Source organism: Betta splendens, chromosome 9 (assembly GCF_900634795.4).
Source record: "Betta splendens chromosome 9, fBetSpl5.4, whole genome shotgun sequence".
Classification (NCBI taxonomy): Eukaryota; Metazoa; Chordata; class Actinopteri; order Anabantiformes; family Osphronemidae; genus Betta; species Betta splendens.
Genome location: NC_040889.2, coordinates 23,063,079 through 23,083,834, shown reverse-complemented (window position 1 = coordinate 23,083,834; position 20,756 = coordinate 23,063,079). Strand labels below are relative to the sequence as shown.

Sequence of the window (20,756 nt, the reverse complement as noted above, 5' to 3'; positions counted from 1 at the left end):
AGTGGATAATTTGCAGGTATCAGCAGGATCGGAACAGATCAAGCTGGATTTGTGTGTCTGTGACCGAAGGAACGGATGAAAACAAGCAGTGTGTGACAGAGCACAGCGAAATATTATCCCTGCTGGAAAAAAAACATTTCCACAATATTGTGTAACAAGACACAGCGCTGTCGAGTTTCCCAACATCGAAAAACAGTCAGTAATTTAAAATCGGTAAAACAATCCAGGCCAAGGCTGCAAATGCTAGAGCTAATCACAATCATATTTTTAAAATGCTTACATTTGTCATTTTTAAAATCGATATTCATCTTAATGTTTGGTTTGTGGTTGGGTCCAGACAACAGCTTTTGGTGGCAGGACAGCCATAAAAACACAGCGTGGGTCCTGAGGACAGTAGGTCAGAGAGCCTTGACCTACTGTACTGTCGCTACTCTGGGTACAATGCTACATCCTCAGTTTTTGGAAAACCTCCACTTTGGCCTCTAAAAGCGTTTCTGCATTTTATTATTTTCTCACTTAATATCATCCTTTACTTTCAGTGTGGTTTTATTCAATTAAAGTAATTTAAAAACATTTTTGTGCTCATTTTGTACCAAAAGCTTATTTGCATAATACTGAAATTGTGAATGACCGACAACTGCAGTGCATCTCTGGTGATTATCAGCCACAACCCACTGAAGCAGTGCATGTCTGCTACTGATGCTCAATGTTGAGCCACACTGATAACTCAAACAAGCTCCACAATGAAACTGACTGGTCTTTGGTGAGCAGACACCGTCGGATATTATATTTGTGCTCCTACTTAGGAGTACAACAAACCTTCACCTGCTGCTTTCTATAGCTTTGCCAGTGCTGTGTTACAATATCTGATCTAAAGGCCTTTATAGCATAAAACCTGCTCAATTCGCAGATTAAACCTATAGTGGTGAATCGCATTTAGCGGATATCTCATCTCTTGTTCAATTGAAACAGCTTCAACTATAAAATGGGTTATGAAATATACAGAAGACTACTTTATTATAGATGCAAAACAATACTGAAACAACCTTGTTTCACCCTCGTCTCCCATCATGGCACATTATTGGAGGTATTTGTTATGCTAACCTCCTGCAGGCAGCATTTTTCCACTGCCCAACCTATTGAATATGGAAAGCACCATGGCATCCTGGCACTGACTACTAAAGTTGTTTTCACATTCAGGACACTCTGAAAGCCAAAGGATCAGCAGGTACTGAATGAGGCGGTGTGATATTCAAATGCCACGACGGATGCAGGCATGTTTTCCCGTAGCAGGTCTTACACGTCACGCTTTGGCAAATGAATCTGGGTGTAAGGCGAATATTTACCCCTCTGCTACAACTTTAAAAGCACCTGCCAAAAACCACCTGGGGTCGGTCTGTGTTGTGATTAAATGTGATAAGGTGTCTTTGATGGAACGCGTCTGAACTTCGCCGAACTTAGACAGAATACTGATGAGTAGATATCGATTAATTTTGGATAGCCCGCTATTTCACCTTCCGTCTGTGCACTTACTCTTCGCTTCTCAAATGCCACAGCTTTCCCGGTTTAATAAAAATCACAGCTGGAGACTGTCCTCTGTGATGTTGATGAAGAAGAGATTATCCGGTTTTAGAAGCCAGTGGTACTTTCTCCACCGCCTCCCACAACAATTGTAAAATGCGCTGTTCAGATCTCTTTCTTTGTTTGTATAATACTGTCGCAGCAGGGAGCTGAACTACAGCAGCCCAAAAAAGCGGAGCTGACACTAAATACAGCACATTATCTACACCAATCTGGGAATATCAAGCCATTACGTTAATAAAGCACACAGCAAAATGCTTGATTCTGTCATGAGGAATACAGACAGCAGGCCTCGCAGTCCCTGCTGCTTCTGTATTTAGAAAATGCATCACAAGCATTTTAAAAGCCGTTCTTCAAACGCCGCCATCATTGTCCAATAAAATCTAAAACAACCTCGGGGAGTTTTGTCGTCCCATTGTCCACGTCGAGAGGCTTCCGAGCACCTATAGAACCTATTACTAGATTTCCACTCACTGCAACATTTAATGTGTTACTGGAAGGGATTTCATGAAGAACCCAGCTGGAGATCAGCACTCAAGCCGAATCCTGAAAACATTTCCAAGCCTGCCTTGGGGCGCCACCTTGGCTACGCACTGACATTTGTCATCAAAAGCCTGTCAGCGAGGATGCGATGAAACGCACACCACCAGTGTAATGCTGCATGCAGATAGTGCTCCAGCACACAGACGGTCGTGGCATTAACCGGGGGTGGTTTTACCAGACGCCTCACGGTATTAGGTGAGATTCAAGATCACAAAAAATGCTGCTCTCCGCTAATGACTTTCTATTTGCCCACTGGCCAGAGAACAGGGTGAGCATGCCTAAAGTTCAAATTAAATTATAGTTACCTCAACATTCACTTCTGTATCAGAACATTGCAGTGAGCAGAAGGCAAGGAACAGAAGGATACAGGTGCCAATTCTCAAATCAAGTGTTTAGAGCACGACACTAAATTAAATTCTGATATGAGGAGTCGTACCCAAATGAGTTTTCTTTAGACGGTGATGAGGGGTTTAACCTGAGCGTTAGCGCCAATGACCGGATCAGGTTTTACTAAAGCAAACCTTGTCGGAGAAGGACGCGGGCTGAAGCCCACTCTCCAGCTCCTGCTTCACACTGTTGCGCTCTGTTAATAGCAGGCTACCCCAGCTTTAACCCAGCTGCGGCCCACTTTCACTTTCATGTTGCTCAGCTACACACCCTGCTCTGCTCCATCTCCCCCCTCTCAAAATCTCTCATCTCTCACCCCTCTTCCCCATCGCTGCCCCCCATTTTCTTCCTCTCCTCCACTGACCAGAGGCCCATTGCTTGATCTCACGGTGGGTATGAGACAAGTTTGTTACAAAGACATACAGATAAAAAAGAGGTTTCTCTAATAGCATCTAATGATGTATGAGAGACACAACAGCATTTATTTAAGATGAGTAGTGCTAGTCAAGTGTTGTTATCTTTGTTCTATACCAATATATATATATATATATATATATATATATATATATATATATATATATATATATATATATATATATATATGTTTATCAAACCATATATATATCAAACCAACAGAACAGTGACCAATACAAGATGAAATAAACTGTAATTTCTTATAACCCATTCTCCCTTTTCATTCAATATGTTAAGGCAGTCAGAGATTATATTAAAATGATAAAGCAATATGTTTTGTTTAATTAATATATCCACACTTCAAAACTTAAATGCCACTCTATTTAAATGGGACATTTTGTGATGGTGTGAGGTGAACACACTGACCTAATCTAATAATAATAGTATGCTCCACGTTGCAACCTCTTATACTGAGGCACAAAACAGAAGAGGAAAAGAGTTGAAAAAAAAGCTTACTGACTCATTGTGCTCCAACAGCTGCCAAGGAAAATAGGTAGGAGGGCAGGAATAAATGATCAAAGACACTGTATTCACCTGCATTCAGTGCACAATTTGTTCAAATTTAACTACATGGGGCAGTGGGATGGTGGTGGAATAATAAATTAGCATTTTTCTGTTCTAGCAGAAAAGATAAAGGTCATAAACCCTGCTGACCACAATTCAAACCAAAAGCACAAACACTGACTAAAGATGAACTAGCGAAACAAGTAACTTACAGAACCTTATTAGAGCCACTGTTCATTTCAAACGCTGATAATTATTTCAACTTCTCAGCTGATTAAGAGACATGTTTAAATGTCAAACCATCCCTGTTCTATTCACGTAACGCTCCGGCACCATGTCCAGTAATTATCTATCTAAATCCAGAGAGCTCAGAAATGTAAACATCAACCTACCAGTTAAAGCCTGAGCTTATTGACTCTTGTGTGATCATCATCATACTGGGAGTTGATACAAATACAGTGTTGTAGTTGTCTGGTGTTTACAGTAGGCTGCAGTACATTCAGCTTACAGCAGAGGTCTCTGTTCCTGCTATGTGTGGTTTGTATTAATGGTACAGTAAACATTTAACTGTTGATGTATGAATATGTACAGGAGCAACACCTCTAAAAAAAAGACACTTTACAGCTTCCAACATTTGAATTAAACATTTCTGTCTTCATTGTGCAACTGTAAAAACCATCTAGACTTGACATTATGTGATTTTAGAATGTAATTGTTTTCATTACATGGGCCTTGTCATAATATCTGACCTTTGACCTGAAGCAGCTCTAAATACAGCTGACAAAACGGAGACTCCTATGGTGTGTCTGTAAAAGAGCAGCAAACACAGTGTCTTCAAAGTGAATTTAAAGCCTACAGTACATGACAGCGTTGAGACCTTTCTTTGTTTGGGCTCTGAGGATTGGATACAGTACGTGTAAAGGCCAGAAATGCTCACATTTCAGTTCCACAGACTTACAGCGAACAATTTATAACAAGAAGAGGAGAAAGAGCAGGAATTAAGGACAGATATAATATCCATGTCACACAAATGCTTTTATCTCAAAGGTGCGTTAGCTCAGTTAGCTTTAATATTATCTTCAGCATTAAATCCTCACTCAGATACTCTTGATGATATGCTTTGCTAAACCTCTTTTAACACTTCCATATATTTCACTATCATAAGCCCACTACTTAAGTCTAGTCAACTCAAGTATAATATCATGTAGCCCCTGATCTTAAAAATCTATTTAATTCATAAAAAGTGACTTCTAAGAACTTTTTATATAATCTTTAAAAAAATACTCCTTAGCAAATATTCTTGGTATCTCATCCAGGTTTCCTTTGGATGGGTCACACTGACCCAAAAATGAATCAGTACAATATGTGACATTAATGCAAAAGCATAAGACATTAGTTTACAGCAAGGCTCCTCCTAGAAGAACTTCGAATCTTTGTCACAAATTGGAGGAAGGGAAGAGAAGACCTGTACAGTACTATATGCGAGTACTGTATGCGAGTACTGTATCCGTATACTGATATCATGGTCACACTGAGGAAGTTAGATACTGTAAGTATTGTACAACGCAGTGCTTTAAATAATGAGAACAATGAGAACAAACCTGGGCACAAAGCATTGCCTGTACATGTAGGTCTGCAGAGCTTGATGTTTTAAGTGGACTCCACAACATTCACTGTACGTCTAAGATGGATACTGTTAGCAATTAAGTAATCAAGTAAATGTCCCAATGTTATTTTCCACCAGTGGGCATTTTAGGATCAGACCTTCAGGGGTGCTTAGCCTCTAATGAGAATGAGACATGCACACTGTAATATTATACAGTTAAGCGTTTAACGCTGCTGCTGAACTACTGGACAATTACTAGGTTCATATTATATAAAATCTACAGTATTTGCACAATTTAAAATTAAACTTCCAATGAGTTTGTGTGCTAAACGCCGGTTCCCAAAGTAACACGTTACACTAACCTCGTCTGCTTTTCCTCCGTGTCCGTGTCTTCATCCTGGTCGAACGCATTCTCTCCATCGTCTACTAACAAAACATCGGCCATTAGCATCGACGTCATCACCTCACAGGTCAAGTTTGTCTTTACAGTCTCAGGTGACGCTGACTGATAGAAAAGCATGATATTATTTATGGAAAAAGCATTTCCAATGAAATAACGTTCCAGCACAAACAGTGCCGTTGAAACTTACAAGGTGTTAGCGTCGGTCTGATGACGTGCTCTCCTTGATGTATGCTAATTAGACACTGTGGTGCTAACTAGCTAGCATTAGCCGCTAAACTACTGTAAGAACTATTCCGTAGTCTACGTCCAGAGTCCACGCGAAGAACTAGAACCAGACACTTTCTAGCCCAGTGGCGTCACATTACTTGCACTATACTTATGTATACAGTACATTATTTTAACGGAACACGATTGTAATCAGTCGGATCCAGTAGAACCCGCTGCTCCTGCGTGATACTCCACCCGTCGTCACGGCCGCTGTCGCCAGGTGCGCGTCACGTGTGGGTCGGTACCGCTGGTCACCTGTTGGACCGGAGTGTGGAGCCGCATGTTGGCATGATCCATCCTGTAACCGAGCTGTACCGAGTTCAAAACCAGCTTGAGCTCCTGTGAAGGAACCAGTAACACGGTGAGCCTGGTTTTGTCGCTGCTTCACCTTCACGTCGAGGCTAATTCTGCAGTTGTGATTTATTGCTCAAACTGCATTATAAAACTGGTGTATCGGATCTTTTTTTTCATTTCACGACTTCCCCCCCAATAACAGCGTTTGGGAAACCTGCTTGCTTCGTGCTGCCTCTCGGGTTCGGGGTGACCCTGGACCGGATCGTTCTCAGGAGGATGCAGCAGTTCGGCGCGACAAGGTGCAATGTTCATGACAGAAAAGCAGTTTTCACCACAGAGTGTTAGATTATGTCTGAAGGAAATCATCAAAACATCTTGGACATCAGGGGTTCTATTACTATCCAGACTGTACAGGGAACCAATATAGGCTAGACAGTCATTTATATTTATTATGGGATGGAAGAAACAATTTTAGTAAACGTTTACATTTGATATGACATTTATACGCACCCATCAGCATCAACACACCAACTTCATCCTTCTTGACTGGTTCCTGAGGTCAGACCATGAAACCATTTTTTCCATGGAGCCCCGATGTGTGAATTAAGCGTTATTATCTCATTTTCGGAGCAGCGCGTTCACTGAGCTATTAGTTCAAGGGCGTGCGTTTAGGACAGCTACTTACTTTGAAAGTGCTGAGACGTCTGACACGGCCTCTCGGAGGAGTTCACTTCGCACCAACGTGCGCGGAGGCAAACACACTCAATCATTGTCACCAATGCAATTGTCTGACAAAGCCGGGGGAAGGAACCTACTTCCTATTTAACGCCTTTCTATGCAGGGGCTGTTTCCTTATTGGCCCCGCGTGATTAATGAGGCTTCGCCGCTGCTCAGGTGACTGAAGTGCGCGTTTCCGTCGGGGTGTTGCTCTTTCCCGCGCTGATACTCAACAGTATTAAACTTTAGATTGAAACTGAGGGAGGAACGTGTGTGAGAGCACCAAGTACATTTCAGTCATCAGCCCCCAGTCCCTCTCCAGCCGTGCATTTGAATTGAAGAGTAACCTTTGCATAATTTCCCCACTTCAGGTTCCGGGTCCTTGAGGGAGAACGGCTCAACTGTGATCTTTATTTCCCCTCGAGACCCCAAACCGCCTTTCACTCAGCTCCGCGTAAAGAGGCTCCCTTCGTCCCCGGGGCAAAGGAGCGGCACCGGCCAAAACGAATCGGGCCTCACCAGCTTCTGGCAGGAGGTGCAGAGATTGCCTACCAGTAATTTGCTTACGGGTTCTGAACTGCGTGCTAAATTTGCCCACGGTTCCGTTTCTCCGCCTCTTTTCTTCGCCCGCGTCATCAACACCTTTCTTCCTCTGGCTTCTAGTAATCTTGGAAAAGGCAGGCTATTAAATCCCAGGATACGCGAGGCAGAGAGGGTATCAAGCGCTCATGTAAATTATCCTAATATTTGCATTATTTTCATTGAAAGGGTCCCCACTTACTCCACAAACCAATTTCAATTTCATCTAGCAGATAATTGTCGGCTCAACCGGCGGAGTAAATTCTATCAATAGTCTCCCGCTCATATACCTGCTCCTGTTCTCTCGACTTCATCTGTTTGCCTGAGTGAGTCGTTTCACAGAGGACTAGGTTTTTTTTTAATTTACTATCGCTGCTGCGTTCGCTATTATTGTTCCTCCTCGCTCTCAGATGGGATGAGCTTCGCTTTGGGAGGGAGGGCGTCCGCACGCGGGGGGGGCACGGGTCAGTTTGGTGGTTACAGAGCCCCGCGCCTGCAGGTTTGTGTCGTCTCCTCTAATGTACAGTAAGGCTGTGGACGCAACATCCACTAGTGTGCAGGACTTGCACTCCCTCCAACAGTCACTGACACACAGTATACGCGGGGTCAGAGCTGTGTAGGTGCCGCAGCCGTGGCCTAATAGCCTGTCTAGCCAGCCGACCCTGAAACTGAGAGAGAGAGAGAGAGAGAGAGCAGTGGGCGAGCTGACAGAGATAAAATAAAGTCAACAGTGTGGCCTGTTGGGTGCTGTCAGAGCAACACAGTGGGATGTGGAGAACTTATGAGGACCCGGTGACACCTGCTGACTAGATGCCCACACACGATAAGGCCGGTGTGGACTGGTGATTTGTTAGAGGCGACGTGTGTGAAGATGAGGCGCTGAGGCGACGCGACACAATGTGGTACAAGATCAATTTTAAAGGATTATTTAAGCCACTGGCCTCCAGTCAGAGACTGGACGTTAGAAAAGCTCCTTCCATACGTTTCGTTCGTGTGTTTTTTTGGAACTTTACAATAAATTGAGGTGATTTATGGTATGATTTTATATATAAAAAAACTGAAAGTGTGACCGTCCTAATACAGTTACTTCAAAGATTCATTCCTTTCTTACAGACTGCCAACGATCCGTGTAAAGCACCTGCAGGACAAGAACAACAGGACTTAGATCAATACGACAATAATGTTGATACTTTGTCATATGAAGTCATATTAAATGTTGTATAAATATTCTACAAGTTCTTGGCTGGATAGAAGCATTTTAAAATGTTATGATGGAACAGCTTTTCAACTCGTCAGCAGCTTCCTCCTGACTTCAACGGATGAGATTCAAGACATGTGGGTGACGGAACATCCTTTAAATAAAAGCTGCAAGTTGCAAACATAAGCAGCAGCGAACACACACACACACACACACACACACACACACACACACACACACACACACACACACACACACACACACACACACACACACACAGATTAGTGGAGCCGCAGGCTGTAAAGCCACAAACAGCAGGAACTTAATTGAAGCAGGCAGGAACCAAAAGATGTCCTGAGTGTCAAACGCCTTCACTCGACGCTGCGAATGCGACACACCTCCCGACCGACGGGTCGTCATTATCAAACGGACGCGCAGCTCCCTCGCTCGCTTCTCTCTCCACTGCCTCCTCCCCCGTCGCCCCTCGTCTTTTAACGCCAGTGCGACACATGACCGGCCGCAGCTGCGACGAACCGAGGGACAAACATGCACGGTGTCCGCGCGTGTTCCTGAAGCGGTGCAGCTCCACATTTTGGTTCGTCTGCAGCAGCATTTTAAAATCCGACCAGAGAAGTGAAGGAGGCCGTCGAGCAGCGTTCCCCGCCCTACGCTGGCCAATCGGGGCTCCTTCTAGTGCTCAGGTGAGCGGAACGACGGATCAAGCACACGCTCGCCCGTCTGACGAAGGTAAGAACAGTCACCGGAGTCAGTCGGATAAAAGGGCCGTTCAGTGGTTAAATGTTTTATTCAAACTCCAACCAGTCGCTGATTCTCCTCGGAAAACTGCCGCTTTCAACCAACCAGAGTCTCTCGGAGCGTGAGACGTGAGTGAGATTCTTTGATTAGCGCGTATTAATGTAAACTGGAGGCCCCACAGGCTGCGGCCTCGCACACAGCGCCACCTTCAGGCCACGGTGGTCTTTACGAGTTCCCCCTTGTGCTAATTCCATGTGCGACGGCGCTCACTCGACAGCAGGTGCCACATTTACTTACTGAGCAGGTAAAGGCTGGAAACATCAACGAGGTCTAGACCCAAACACGACGATGCGCCGCAGTCACAGAAGCGGCGCTTGGCCGCGCACCGGCGCCGTTAGCGTTTATGAAGAGAGGGGTCCCGCTGACCTCTCCCTAAACCAACAGCCTGCTTACTCGCAGTCTAAAAACCACAGTTAAGCCTCTTTACGAGTCACTCAATTAAACTTTATGTCGGCCGTTAGCCGTTTAACATTCACTCTTCACGCGGGCAGACGAGGCCGCCCGACAGCAGGGAATTAGCTCTGGATGCAGACGCTGCGCAGGCGTCCATGCTAATATCAGGATGAGGCCTTCAAAGGCGCCCAACTACCGCTACAGAGGAGAGTCGTCTGCAAAACGTTGACTGTTGGTGTAAAAGATGACTCACAAAGACGATTTGCACAGTGATCAGATCAATAATAAATGTATTGATTTGGAAACGCTACTAATGCACCTGAACCCGTCAGCTGTCAACAAACGGACGAGCTTTATTAATCTCGCTCCATTTCGGCCGGTTTATATAGGAGTGAAGGCGGTGGAGTGAGAGCAACAGAGACGGCAGCGCACAGACTTTCACTTATCATTTGGCAGCAAGTGAGCCTTCACTAGAAGTGGTGGCAATTTCAGGTCCTTAGAAAAGTGGCAGGTACATGTCTATGCCAGAGCCACCTCAAATTACAGCGCTGATTGCAGCCACTTCCAGTGGGGTAGATGGGGTGCGGGCGGGTGGAGGGGGGTGGCAGATGGAGGGAGGAATGCGAGGCCCCGGGCGCCTCTTCCACACAGCTAACAGGAGGAAGTAGATGGTGGCAGTTAATGCACCAGTTTGGAGCTGGGGAAGCAGCATTAACGGACTGGTGTGGAGTGGAGGTCTCTAATTCTAATATTTACTGAATAAAGTGATGAAGAGCAGGAAGATGACATCATCGACGCCGCGCAGGGACACGGGTCCGAGCGCGGCCCCCTTCTGTTTCACACACACTTCAAAGCGACCCGGCGGCCGCCCGCGGCGCCACTCGCCTTCAGTCTGCCGACGCCGAGGCCCGTGTGCACGCGGGCGGGCGAGAGAGCGAGCGAGCGCATTCGGCGTGCGCGCGATGGGTTTCGGCAGGTGTGGGAGACTTTTCATCTCTCAGTGATCCTCCAAAGCCCAAGGCAGGTTTCTTTTCTCTGTACTTGGAAAGGAAAAATAAGGTCGTCCATCAGCTTTAAGAACTTTATGGATTTTCCTCAGCTACCAGAGGAAATGGCCGTATTTCACAGCTCACAGGAGGCAGCTGGGCCCGATCGTTTCATAGTTAGGTCTGTGTACGGCTTTAAAGGTTTGATTTGGATATGTGCAGATTTACACGACGCCTGGCGAACGGCGAGAAGCGTCGCATTAGAGCGGCTTCAGAATTCTCCCTGAGCCGAACAATCTTCCTCCTGTGACTTTGCAGTTCATTAATCCATAATGGATTGAACTGATGTCATTACCCCGAGCCACACCCCGACACACACACACACGCGCGCGCGAACAAACACACACACAACACACGCACACACACACAACACACGCACACACACACACGCACACTCATACGCATGCACACGCGCGCACGCACACACAAACGCGCGCGCACACACACACACACACACACGCACACTCATACGCATGCACACGCGCGCACGCACACACAAACGCGCGCGCACACACACGCACACATGCACGCACACACACACGCACACACATACGCACGCACACACACACACACACACACACACACGCACACACACACAACACACACACACACGCACACTCATACGCATGCACACGCACGCACACACAAACGCGCACACACACGCACACATGCACGCACACACATACGCATGCACACACACACGCACACACATACGCACGCACGCACACACACACACACACACACACACATATGCATGCACACACATGCACACACGCGCGCACACACACACAGTGAACCAGCAGCAGCCATATGGCAGGTTACTGGCCTGCATAATTGGCTTGAACAAGCCAGCGTTCCTGTTTGTTTGTGAGCGAGCGCGTACGGAGGCGGCCTTTCTTCCTTCTCCCACTTGCAACAACCCCGCTGATAATCATGCAGCAAATGAGCCTGTTGTCACCGCTGCGTTCCCTAGACAGAACTGCTGCAGCCACACACACACACACACACACACACACACACACACACACACACACCTGGGTCTCTGTAGGTCAAACAGCAGCAGTGCTGGACAAACGGGAGGTTGTGTCTCTGTCCCGGGTCGGGGCGGCGGTTCTGGAGAACCAGGGCCGGTTCCCCTGCTCTGTACATGTGCTGGTATGTGTTGGAGGAGGATGCCCACTGGAATCCTGCTCCACGGCGCTGGTTGCGCTGATCGCTGCCAAGTGCTCCGCGGGACAGCATTTCATCTAGAGGCCATTTGACTCGACAGCTCATCGGCCTTCTGTCGGGAGGAGGAGGCCGAACAATGACGCCTGCTTTTTATGTTGCTGAGCGTGTGATTAGGCAGATGACTAATAGCACTGGGACTTTCCCATTCATTCATTCGTTCATTTCTTCAGTCTATTGTAAGTCTAGCTTTGTGAATTATTACCTCTGCTTGTCTCGCTGACGTGTTAGTTTGGGCGGTTCCGTCTTCTGCAGCGTTTTCTTACATTGTAGGATATATCTGAAGAATGTTTCTAGCATTAAGTTTTATTTCCTCAAGTCCTTGGAAGGTTGTGACAGGGGGTTGATGCAACCAGGAATTAAACCACTTCATTCACTCATCAAGAGCCGGTTTTAATTAAGGCCGTTTCAGAAGTCAAAGAGGCCTGAGGGCAGGAATGGAGAGAAATGTCTTAAATAAATATGAAAATACTGAATGGACGACATGTACGCTGAAGCTGCAGACTTACAATCGGAGCATTTCCAAAAATCGGACTTGAGCAGGAAAAGGAACAAAAAGAGGCGCGTTGACCTGATTGGCACCAGAGCGATTCCCTCAAATCAGCAGCCCCATTTCCTCTCCCATCTCTGGTTATTTGCAGGGAGTTCCTGCAGATGGAAATTGAACAATAACTGCGGCACAACTACAGTCTGTTGCACTCAACAGTGGCGGGTTCGTGGAACAACTGGAGGAGCGAGAGCGAGGGCGGGGCGGCGGAAGCACGAGCGCTCGAGGAGCGGGAAAAGAGGAAAGCGGAGCGGAAGCCAAGAGGAGCCGTTCAGGGCTCCGCTTCCCTCTGACGAGACAAACAGCGGCCATTATGTTTAATATTTAGAGTGTGAGTGGAGGAGGAAGAGCAGCGGGGCCGAGTGGGCCGAGCAGCAGAGTCACCGGTGGCTAACAGTAGCGTCAACGTAATACCCGCCATCTGCTTCCTGGAGAGGCCCGGGCTAAATTTGACTTGTGTTGTGCACATGCTAGTCCGGTAGCGAGGTGCAGAGATGCAGTGAGTGGGCACCGCGAGCGCCGTGGAGTATGTTCACTGAGAACCGTGCCAACTGCTACGCCAACTGCCAAAAAAAAAAAAAAAAAAAAAAAAAAGGCTGTTCTAAAAATGTCAGGTGGAATCTGCCGCGCGTTCCCGCGCATTCGAGCGGCACACGGCGGCGCAGCGGCGGGTCGGCGCGTGACCCGCGCCAGGAGCGACCGGGACCGGACGCGAGCGCAGCGGGTGCTGCTCGGTGGGGAAGACGCGCCGCCGCTGCCCGTGAGCAAGGCGCCGCCGCGTGACGGGTCGCAGTTCGCCTTCGGGCGTGTTGTGAGTTTTGTAGCTTAACGAGAAAAGCGCGTGCGGGTCGTTAATTTCCGTGCTCGCCGGCTGCTCCAGCGGCCGAGGAGCGAGAGACGCAGACGTAACTCAGTTCCTCCAGGATTTAGCTCCACTCCGATAAACTGGACCTGTCGATTCGGGAAAAAAAATAAAAAAGCAGATGTCATCAATGAAAACGTAAAAAATCAGCAAAAAAATGAAGGCGGTCAATCGTTCTGGATGCCGGCGACAGCGGTTTCACGGCCGAGGCTCGAGGTGCAACAACACTGTACGACATCTAAAAGAGCAGCGACTTCCAGTGCCTCACTTCAACCCAGTCACGTCTGTAAGAAATGAAGTGACACATGAAGTTCAAGGGGCCATTCGGGCGCAACACGCCGAGCCTTTCAAACAGGCAAAGCAACGCTCCCGAGGTCCCGCTCCGAACGCGTCCAGGCGCCGGGAAAGCGCCGCGTCGGCGATTTGCCGCCTCGTCTGCAGCGTTGTCACCGTTATCACCACAACATCAGTGTCAGCGCGTGCCGATGCTGCTCCATATTCACTCAGTGACGGGAGGTGATACAGACAGGACGGCAGTTCCTGAGGGGAGTGTGTGTGTGTGTGTGTGTGTGTGTCCTTGTGGTTACATCGGAGTGAAGCCCCAAATCCTTTTGGATTTCACTGGGTGTCGGCACCAGGATGGTTCACGGTGACCCTTGGAGGTCGGGTGCAGGTCTTGAACCTGCTGCTTTCCCAGCGGTCGAGGCCCCCCCCCCGGCCGGGTTCTGCTGGGCCCGTCCCTCCCGCCACACCGCTGCCTGGACTTACTCCCGTGGGATTCGTCGGCGTTCCGGCACCGCTGGATCGTCGCGTTCTCTAAGGCCTTAAACCTCCTTTTGTGAAGTGCCTTTGTCGCGATTTGGCGCCACACAAACAAAGTGAACGGACTCGGCTTCGTTCAGAGCCAGAACGTTTCAGCAGATTTAAGCGGCAAATAACGGGGAGCAGTTTGATGCTCAGAGAAACAGCTCCCGCCTCCTCGGGCGCCGCGCTGCAGGCTCACGCACAGGAGCGAGGCCTGCCTGTCACAGCCCACTGAACCGGCAGCTGCGGCCGACGGGCTCACGGAGCGCCTCCGGAACCACGGAGCGTTCCACAAATCACACGTCGCAGCGCTAAACGCGGCGCTAGCGCGCGCTGCTGCTCTTAGGGGCCTCAAATTAACTAGAGTGGAACCTTCGCAGGCGTTTGTCTGGGTCACGGAGGTCTGTCCGTTCAGACGCTGCCGCTTGTTGTGTCAGCAGGTGTTTGTCGCACGCCCTGCTTGGACTCGAACCCGAAACGGTTCCTTCCTCCTGCGCTTAAGAGCCATTTGGCAAACGAGCGAGGGCCTTTGCAGTCAGAGCGGCCGGTGTCGCGCCGCTCGGCCGTAAACGCCTGATTGATGAGGTGCCGCCGGGACGCTCGTCCTTCGGGCGCGGGCGCTCGTTCCCTTCGGCCACGCGGGTTCTGCTGGTTCCACGACGACGCTTTGCACGAGCTGTGATGTCCCAGGCAACCTGAACGCACCCTTCACTCACATGGAGTGATGCTACAGTACAGGCACGGAGGAATTATTCCTTATTCCAACGAGCCTCAGACGTGTGCAACACAGACACACATCAGGGAAGAGCCAGGACCGACACTCCCCCGTGGACATTCTGACCTAAAGCTAACCGCCATCACTGTAATTAATAATACTGGTAATAAATGAGAGGCACGATGGGTGTTTAGGGGTAGCAGCGTTGGAATCAGGCTCCTGAAGGCCACTGGACACTTCGATCTGAGGCTCCGCTCTGTAAAGGTCACAGGAAGGCGTGTCGGGCTCACCTGCCGTCTCAGGAGCGTCTCCATCATCTCCATCATCTCCATCATCTTCATCATCTCCATCATCTCCGGCCCGGAGCTTTCCTCCTCTTTTCCACCCGGACGCACGACTCCCTTTAAAAACCAGCGAAACCTCCCTCGATCCTGTGGGTTTGGTTTAATGAGGCCCCAATTAGACGCTTTAGACCCTGTTTGTGGACGCGATCACAAAAAGTCTCGGATGCACAAAAAGTTGATTCTATAGTGAGCAATTACACATAATTATTGGGATGTGACGCATCCTCACAGATGAGAGCTGATGCCGGGAGAGTTAAAGCTGCTTAAAAAGCTCCTCAGGTGAGAAACATTTACATGCGATCAGACAGATTACTGCACCTGAGCAGTGCGGCAGTGGTGCATTCTGGGTGATGGCGTCCCACTGCAGATACAATGCACTTTAATGGGAAACCACCGTCATGATTTACTAAATCACATGTTTCAAAGACATTTATATTTAATGTAACTTGCAAAATGAGAAGTTCTTTCACCGCTGATCGTGTGCAGCGCGAATGCAGCTCGTCCGTTGCGTCCATGATCCATCTGGAGTTCAAAGCTGGATTAATCAGCGCCGGCCCTCTGCCACATGAATTATATCAAGTCGGTATCAAAACAGCCATCTTTCAAACCCACGTCAGCCCCGTCATAACATCGCCCGCTCTAATTGAGTGAGTCCAGGAAGAAGCAGCACACCCAGGTCTCCCCTCAGGGGTAAACAGTCAGTGTGCAGCCCACACACATGCTTATTCTAATGCAATAGATTCTCTAAACACTTCCATACTTCGTGGTCGCTGCCAAATGAAAAGCGCACTTGATAGGTTGGAGGTAAAATATCTTTGCGTGCACCTGCTGTCAAGTACAAGCTTTTAAAGTCTACTCAGATGTTGCAGCTGTAAACAGACTTTGAGTGATGGCCCCTAACGCTCTTTATTTAGAGCTTCCTCCTTTCTTCTGCTTCCACTCTCCCAGTTAATTCATTCCTTCTTCACGCAGGCTGACAGGCGGCGTCGAGGTCCCGCAGACTCGCAGCGTCTGCGGCGTTTGAAGAGGAGCCTCACATGAGTGATGAGGAGCAGAAATCAATTCACACTCCACGCGCTTTTAATCCGTTTTATTTGTATGAAACATTACCAATCAGGAGGCAGTGGGCACGATCCAAGTGTGGAAGGGACAGAGACGCTGTGGCACAGAAAACAGGGAGACAATACTTTGAGCAAACGATGTTCAACCAAAGCAGATGAAGCTCCAGGACCGCTCGGTTCCGACCCCTGATGGATCCGTGGGCCAACACGTCTGGAGCTCACGCTGTCAGTCCACGCAGTCCTCTGATATATTTAGACTTCAGCTGCACAGTTCACCCTGGGAATGTCCTGACCTTGTCGCATGAGTCCGGTGGAATCCTTTGGTAATAGCTCAGACCTCCAACTGCTTTTATTCTTCGATATTTAGTGCAGCAAAACGTGACCCTTCTTAGAAATCATTTTGATTAACAGTTAACATGGACGCTTTTATAACTTATGTACATCTGTTTTTACAATTAAAAGTAATAATTACAGCAAATCATAAAAAAAATCTCACCACGCACATTAAAAAGCTGGGACACGATTCTACGATTCATGAAATTATAAGACTATCGACTATCCATTAGCGTCATTATTATTGTGACTTTATTTGCTAGCTCCCAGATGCTTTTAAGAAAGTACAAACAAATAAATAAGGCAGAAAGAATAAATAACCTCCCGACAAACCGTATGTACAGTGGAGTCTGAAACCCTCAACCTGCTGCTGAGCAGAAGGAAGAATTGAGGTTTGCCAGTTTTGCCCATTTCACGATCACAGACGCTCGTTTTCCTCTCGTCCACAGCCGTTTACAGCTGGACGCGCAGGAACGCAGCTTTGAAAGAGGCCGACGCGGCAGTTCGACCGCGGCCTCACGTGCGGCCTCACGTGACCCGGGGCCTGCGCGCTGAACCCAGCTGAAGCGGGCACAGCTGTTTCAAACACGGTGGAAGGAATAAAATGTGAGTGGGCAGCGCAGACGAGGCCAAGGAAGTCCCACATGACGGTTCACTCGGCCTCGGCTGCATCGCGGTGCGTTATTATGGTGACGGGGGATGAGGCGAGGAGGGATTCTCAGGAGGCGCCGTCGCCTGCACCTGTAAACAAACCGGGCGGGGACGCTCCGTTCACGCCGCAGCTGCGCTTCTCGCTCCAGGTCCTCGGGAGACACATTACGGCTGCTCCTCTATCCCACCAGGTAGTTACGTACGCTAACTGCGTTCACCCGTTGTCAAATGACTCCCTGATTAGAAAGCTGGAATGCAAACGGGCAGCGTGTGATGAAACCAGCAGGACAATGGGCTGAAGGAGAGGAACAAAAGCAGCTGCTAGGTTTGCATGCGGCACAAATGGATGCAGGAGCAACGGCGGAAGGAAATTAATAGGAGGAGACTGAAGAGGAGTACGCGGATGAAGTTGAAAGAGAAAATGAGGCCGTAGAGTAAAAGAAGGGAAGAGGAGCAGAGCAGAGGCTTCCTCCACCGCCACCGGCCCCTCGCTTCAGACGCCGTTAGCCGCCGTTTACAGACAGACAGGCTCAAAACGTCTCTCTGGCCTTGGCTGGAAGGAAGGCGTCTGGGCAGAGTCATGGAGGCAGCTCTGACACCATAACCAACATGCAAAGAGGGGTGAAAAGCTCAGTGCCGTCGACACTCAATCAATCGTTCTCAAGAGCTGATGGAGTTTTTTAGGCAATATTTGTCCTCAGAGTGGAGACCTGTTGTTACGCCCTGTGAATATTTAACTGCATTGACACTGATTTAGCAGCAGCACGTATCCCTGTATAAAACCCAGTCTGAAAAAAGGGCTGAAGAGCTTCATTGGAAACCTGACATATATTTCAAATAACTCCAGTTGTGCCAAGTCTCAAATCCTCTGTTTGGTCTGAAGTATTTTGATCTCATTAGTGGTGCAAAGTGCTAATTACCAGTAAAAGCAACATTGTAATTCCAGGTGTCGAATTTCACATATCTAGTTGAATAATCACACGTCAGATTTTATAATAAAACTCTTCACTCCAGCTTCTGCGCTCTACTAATCTAACATTGTATAATATGCGGGTAACATGGAGACATAGCATTTCTACAAAACCACAGCTTGAAAGTTGAGATGGGAGCAAGTCTAATGTCTTATTTAAACGAGCAGGACATTGGGTATTTCATATTTAAACATCCTATAAAGAGGCTCAAGGATCGTTGAGGTTGGAACGTTTTGTTTTCCTGAAACACTGACGGGAGAGACTTGATACTGAAACCTAATAAAACTTTAAAAGTCCCTAATCCCACTTGTGTTACAGTAAAAAATGCTCACCTGCATTGTCCTCAAAAGTTAAAAAGCATGCAGACCATGATGTGGACGCTCAGCTGAACACGTCACGCGACTCGTCAGGGACTGGAGTCAACAGACATCAAGGAATGGAGATTTGACCTGACGCAGGATTTGGCAACGTGCGAAGATTTTCTCACAGCATAAAACATGATCAGTCCCACAGTTCCTTAAGCAGCACATGGTTTGAACTGATAAAAAACTCAAAATAAACGAATAAAAATACATTTTATAAACACAAACACACAAATATAGACCTAATCTCTTTGTCCTAGTTTAATGCTGTGATCGATGTGCAGATGTGGAGCAGAGATATGACAGACGACGTCTCTGTTTGTGTGTTTAGATGTGACACTGTGTGTGTGTGTTTTTGTTTGTGTGTGTGTGTGGGGGGGGGTTACGAGGTGGTGAATCTGTGTGCACTTTGTGCGTCTGTGGGCGTAAGCATATCTAAACTGTCAGCATGACGCAACGTGGGAGTTCTGATCGACGGGTGAGTGCCTTTTTCAAGCTCCCAGTCTGATGTGTGTCTGTGTCTGCGTCCGCGTCCTCGCTTTCCAGTGCGTTTGGGCGGCCAAACCCCGGACGGCAGGAAAGGACTGCTCTGCATTCTGCAGAGGGAGGGAGCAGTGCGACCGTTGGCGTTTCGGGGGAATGGAGACAGTGGAGCAGCAGCCGCGTCCCGTTCGAGGCGAATCGTGTGGCGATGGCAGAGGTCAGGCTGCTCGCGCGCCCCTCAACTGTCTCGCTGCGTCAGAGCTTGCAGCTCCGCAGTGTGGAGGGAGTGTTGGAGGAAGACGTTTTTACGGCTGTAGCTGTGCAGAGACAAGGGGCCCCGCGGCGGTTGTCCTAGACGACCTGTAAACGTGGACGTGGAGGAGGAGGAGGAGGCGGCGGAAGGGGCGGGGGAGGGGGGGGAGGCCCGGTCAGACAGCGAGATGCTCGGGGAGAGGCTGCCTTTGCTCGTGAGGCTGATCAGGCTGGAGGACGCGCTGGCGCCGACCGCACGGGGGATGTGGCTGGGGGGGTGGTGCTCCCCCCCCACTCTCTTTACGGCTCCACCTCCCACTCCTGGAGCTAGGGACTCAGAAGACGAGGACACCCACTCCGTCTGCCTGGGGGACAGACCCGGGATGGCAGTGTGATCGGCTGCTGCTGACCCAGAGCCTGCGCTGAACTGGTTTGGACTCTGACCCGGACCCGGGGTGGTAGGTGGGGGTTGGGCCGGGCCTGGAGCTGGGTTACGGCCTGTGGCTGGCTGGCTGTGCCGCTCCGATGCAGTAGGTCGGCCATGCAGAGGTGGATAGTAGTGATGAAGATGCTGGTTAGAGAGGTCCCCTCCGAGTGCTGCCCCCGCACCCCGCACCACCCTTCGGTCCCTTGGAGCCAGGCTGCTGCTGCTTAGTCCTGGCCACCGGCCTGGATGATTGATCTGCGAGAAAGCGAAAGGCAGAGAGGAGCAGGATGAAGGATCTATGAGGGATGCGAGTACTTGCTCTGCTTTCTGTCAGTGAGGCGTGTGTGGATGATATGCACTCGAGTAACTCACTGAATATGTCTCAGAGCAACAAGCACAGAGAGAGAGAGAGAGAGAACGAGGAGAGATAGACGAGAACGAGAGCGATGCCTGAGGAGGAGAGAGACGAGGGAGCGAGAGAGAGATTGAAGGAGAGAGGAGGAGTGGATGGGGCGACGGGAAGAGAGAGAGGAGAGAGAGAGAGAGGGGAGAGAGAGGGAGAGAGAGAGAGAGAGAGAGAGAGAGAGAGAGAGAGAGAGAGAGAGAGAGAGAGAGAGAGGAGGCAGCGTGAGGGAGGGACAACTGTTGTGTGTTCAGTATAGATTGTTAATTGGGTGACATTTGGAGAACGATCTCTCTGGGCTCCTGCAGCTTGTTCTAATTGTTTCTAAACCAACCAGAACCTGCTCTCAGACACACACACACACACACACACACACACACACACACACACACACACACACACACACACACACACACAAATAGGACAAGGTAACATGTGCATGGATGGAGATATGCTCTCAAGGTATGAACAAATCCCCACTCTACCAAACAATTGGTTCTTTCTCC

The 20,756-nt window shown here is 48.7% G+C and overlaps 2 protein-coding genes and 3 long non-coding RNA genes across 8 annotated transcripts in view; 2 read left to right on the top strand and 3 right to left on the bottom strand.

The window, feature by feature from the left end:
* Positions 1 to 5,828, bottom strand: part of grid2 (glutamate receptor, ionotropic, delta 2) — a 299,555-nt gene extending 293,727 nt beyond the window's left edge. The window contains exons 1-2 of one of the 2 annotated variants that reach the window (XM_055511913.1): positions 5,686 to 5,828; positions 5,458 to 5,521 (exon numbers count right to left, since the gene is read on the bottom strand). In XM_055511913.1, coding sequence (XP_055367888.1) covers positions 5,458 to 5,515 — 58 coding nt within the window. In that variant the 5' untranslated portion in view covers positions 5,516 to 5,521; positions 5,686 to 5,828. Of the gene's footprint in view, positions 1 to 5,457; positions 5,597 to 5,685 lie in introns of those variants that run through there. The other variant, XM_055511912.1, reaches the window with a different exon arrangement.
* Positions 5,432 to 8,590, top strand: LOC114861491 (uncharacterized). Of its 2 annotated transcripts, none has more exons than XR_003786808.2 (4): positions 5,432 to 5,565; positions 5,920 to 6,126; positions 6,262 to 6,358; positions 8,469 to 8,590. It is a non-coding gene; the product is annotated as an uncharacterized LOC114861491 (long non-coding RNA). The 2 variants fall into 2 exon arrangements; XR_003786809.3 differs by having other exon boundaries at positions 5,492 to 5,590.
* A 2,941-nt stretch (positions 8,591 to 11,531) lies between these two features.
* LOC114861492 (uncharacterized) lies at positions 11,532 to 13,130 on the bottom strand. Its single transcript, XR_008695685.1, has 4 exons — positions 12,997 to 13,130; positions 12,545 to 12,683; positions 12,241 to 12,460; positions 11,532 to 12,090 (listed from the first exon to the last, which is right to left on the bottom strand). It is a non-coding gene; the product is annotated as an uncharacterized LOC114861492 (long non-coding RNA).
* Positions 13,131 to 13,261: 131 nt separating this feature from the next.
* LOC129604639 (uncharacterized) lies at positions 13,262 to 16,858 on the top strand. The gene is made up of 2 exons (XR_008695686.1): positions 13,262 to 13,393; positions 16,280 to 16,858. It is a non-coding gene; the product is annotated as an uncharacterized LOC129604639 (long non-coding RNA).
* Positions 16,383 to 20,756, bottom strand: part of ccser1 (coiled-coil serine-rich protein 1) — a 77,072-nt gene continuing 72,698 nt past the window's right edge. The window contains exon 11 of one of the 2 annotated variants that reach the window (XM_029163481.2): positions 16,383 to 20,102. In XM_029163481.2, the coding sequence (XP_029019314.1) occupies positions 19,407 to 20,102 (696 nt within the window). In that variant the 3' untranslated portion in view covers positions 16,383 to 19,406. The remainder of the gene's footprint in view (positions 20,103 to 20,756) is intronic. The other variant, XM_029163482.3, reaches the window with a different exon arrangement.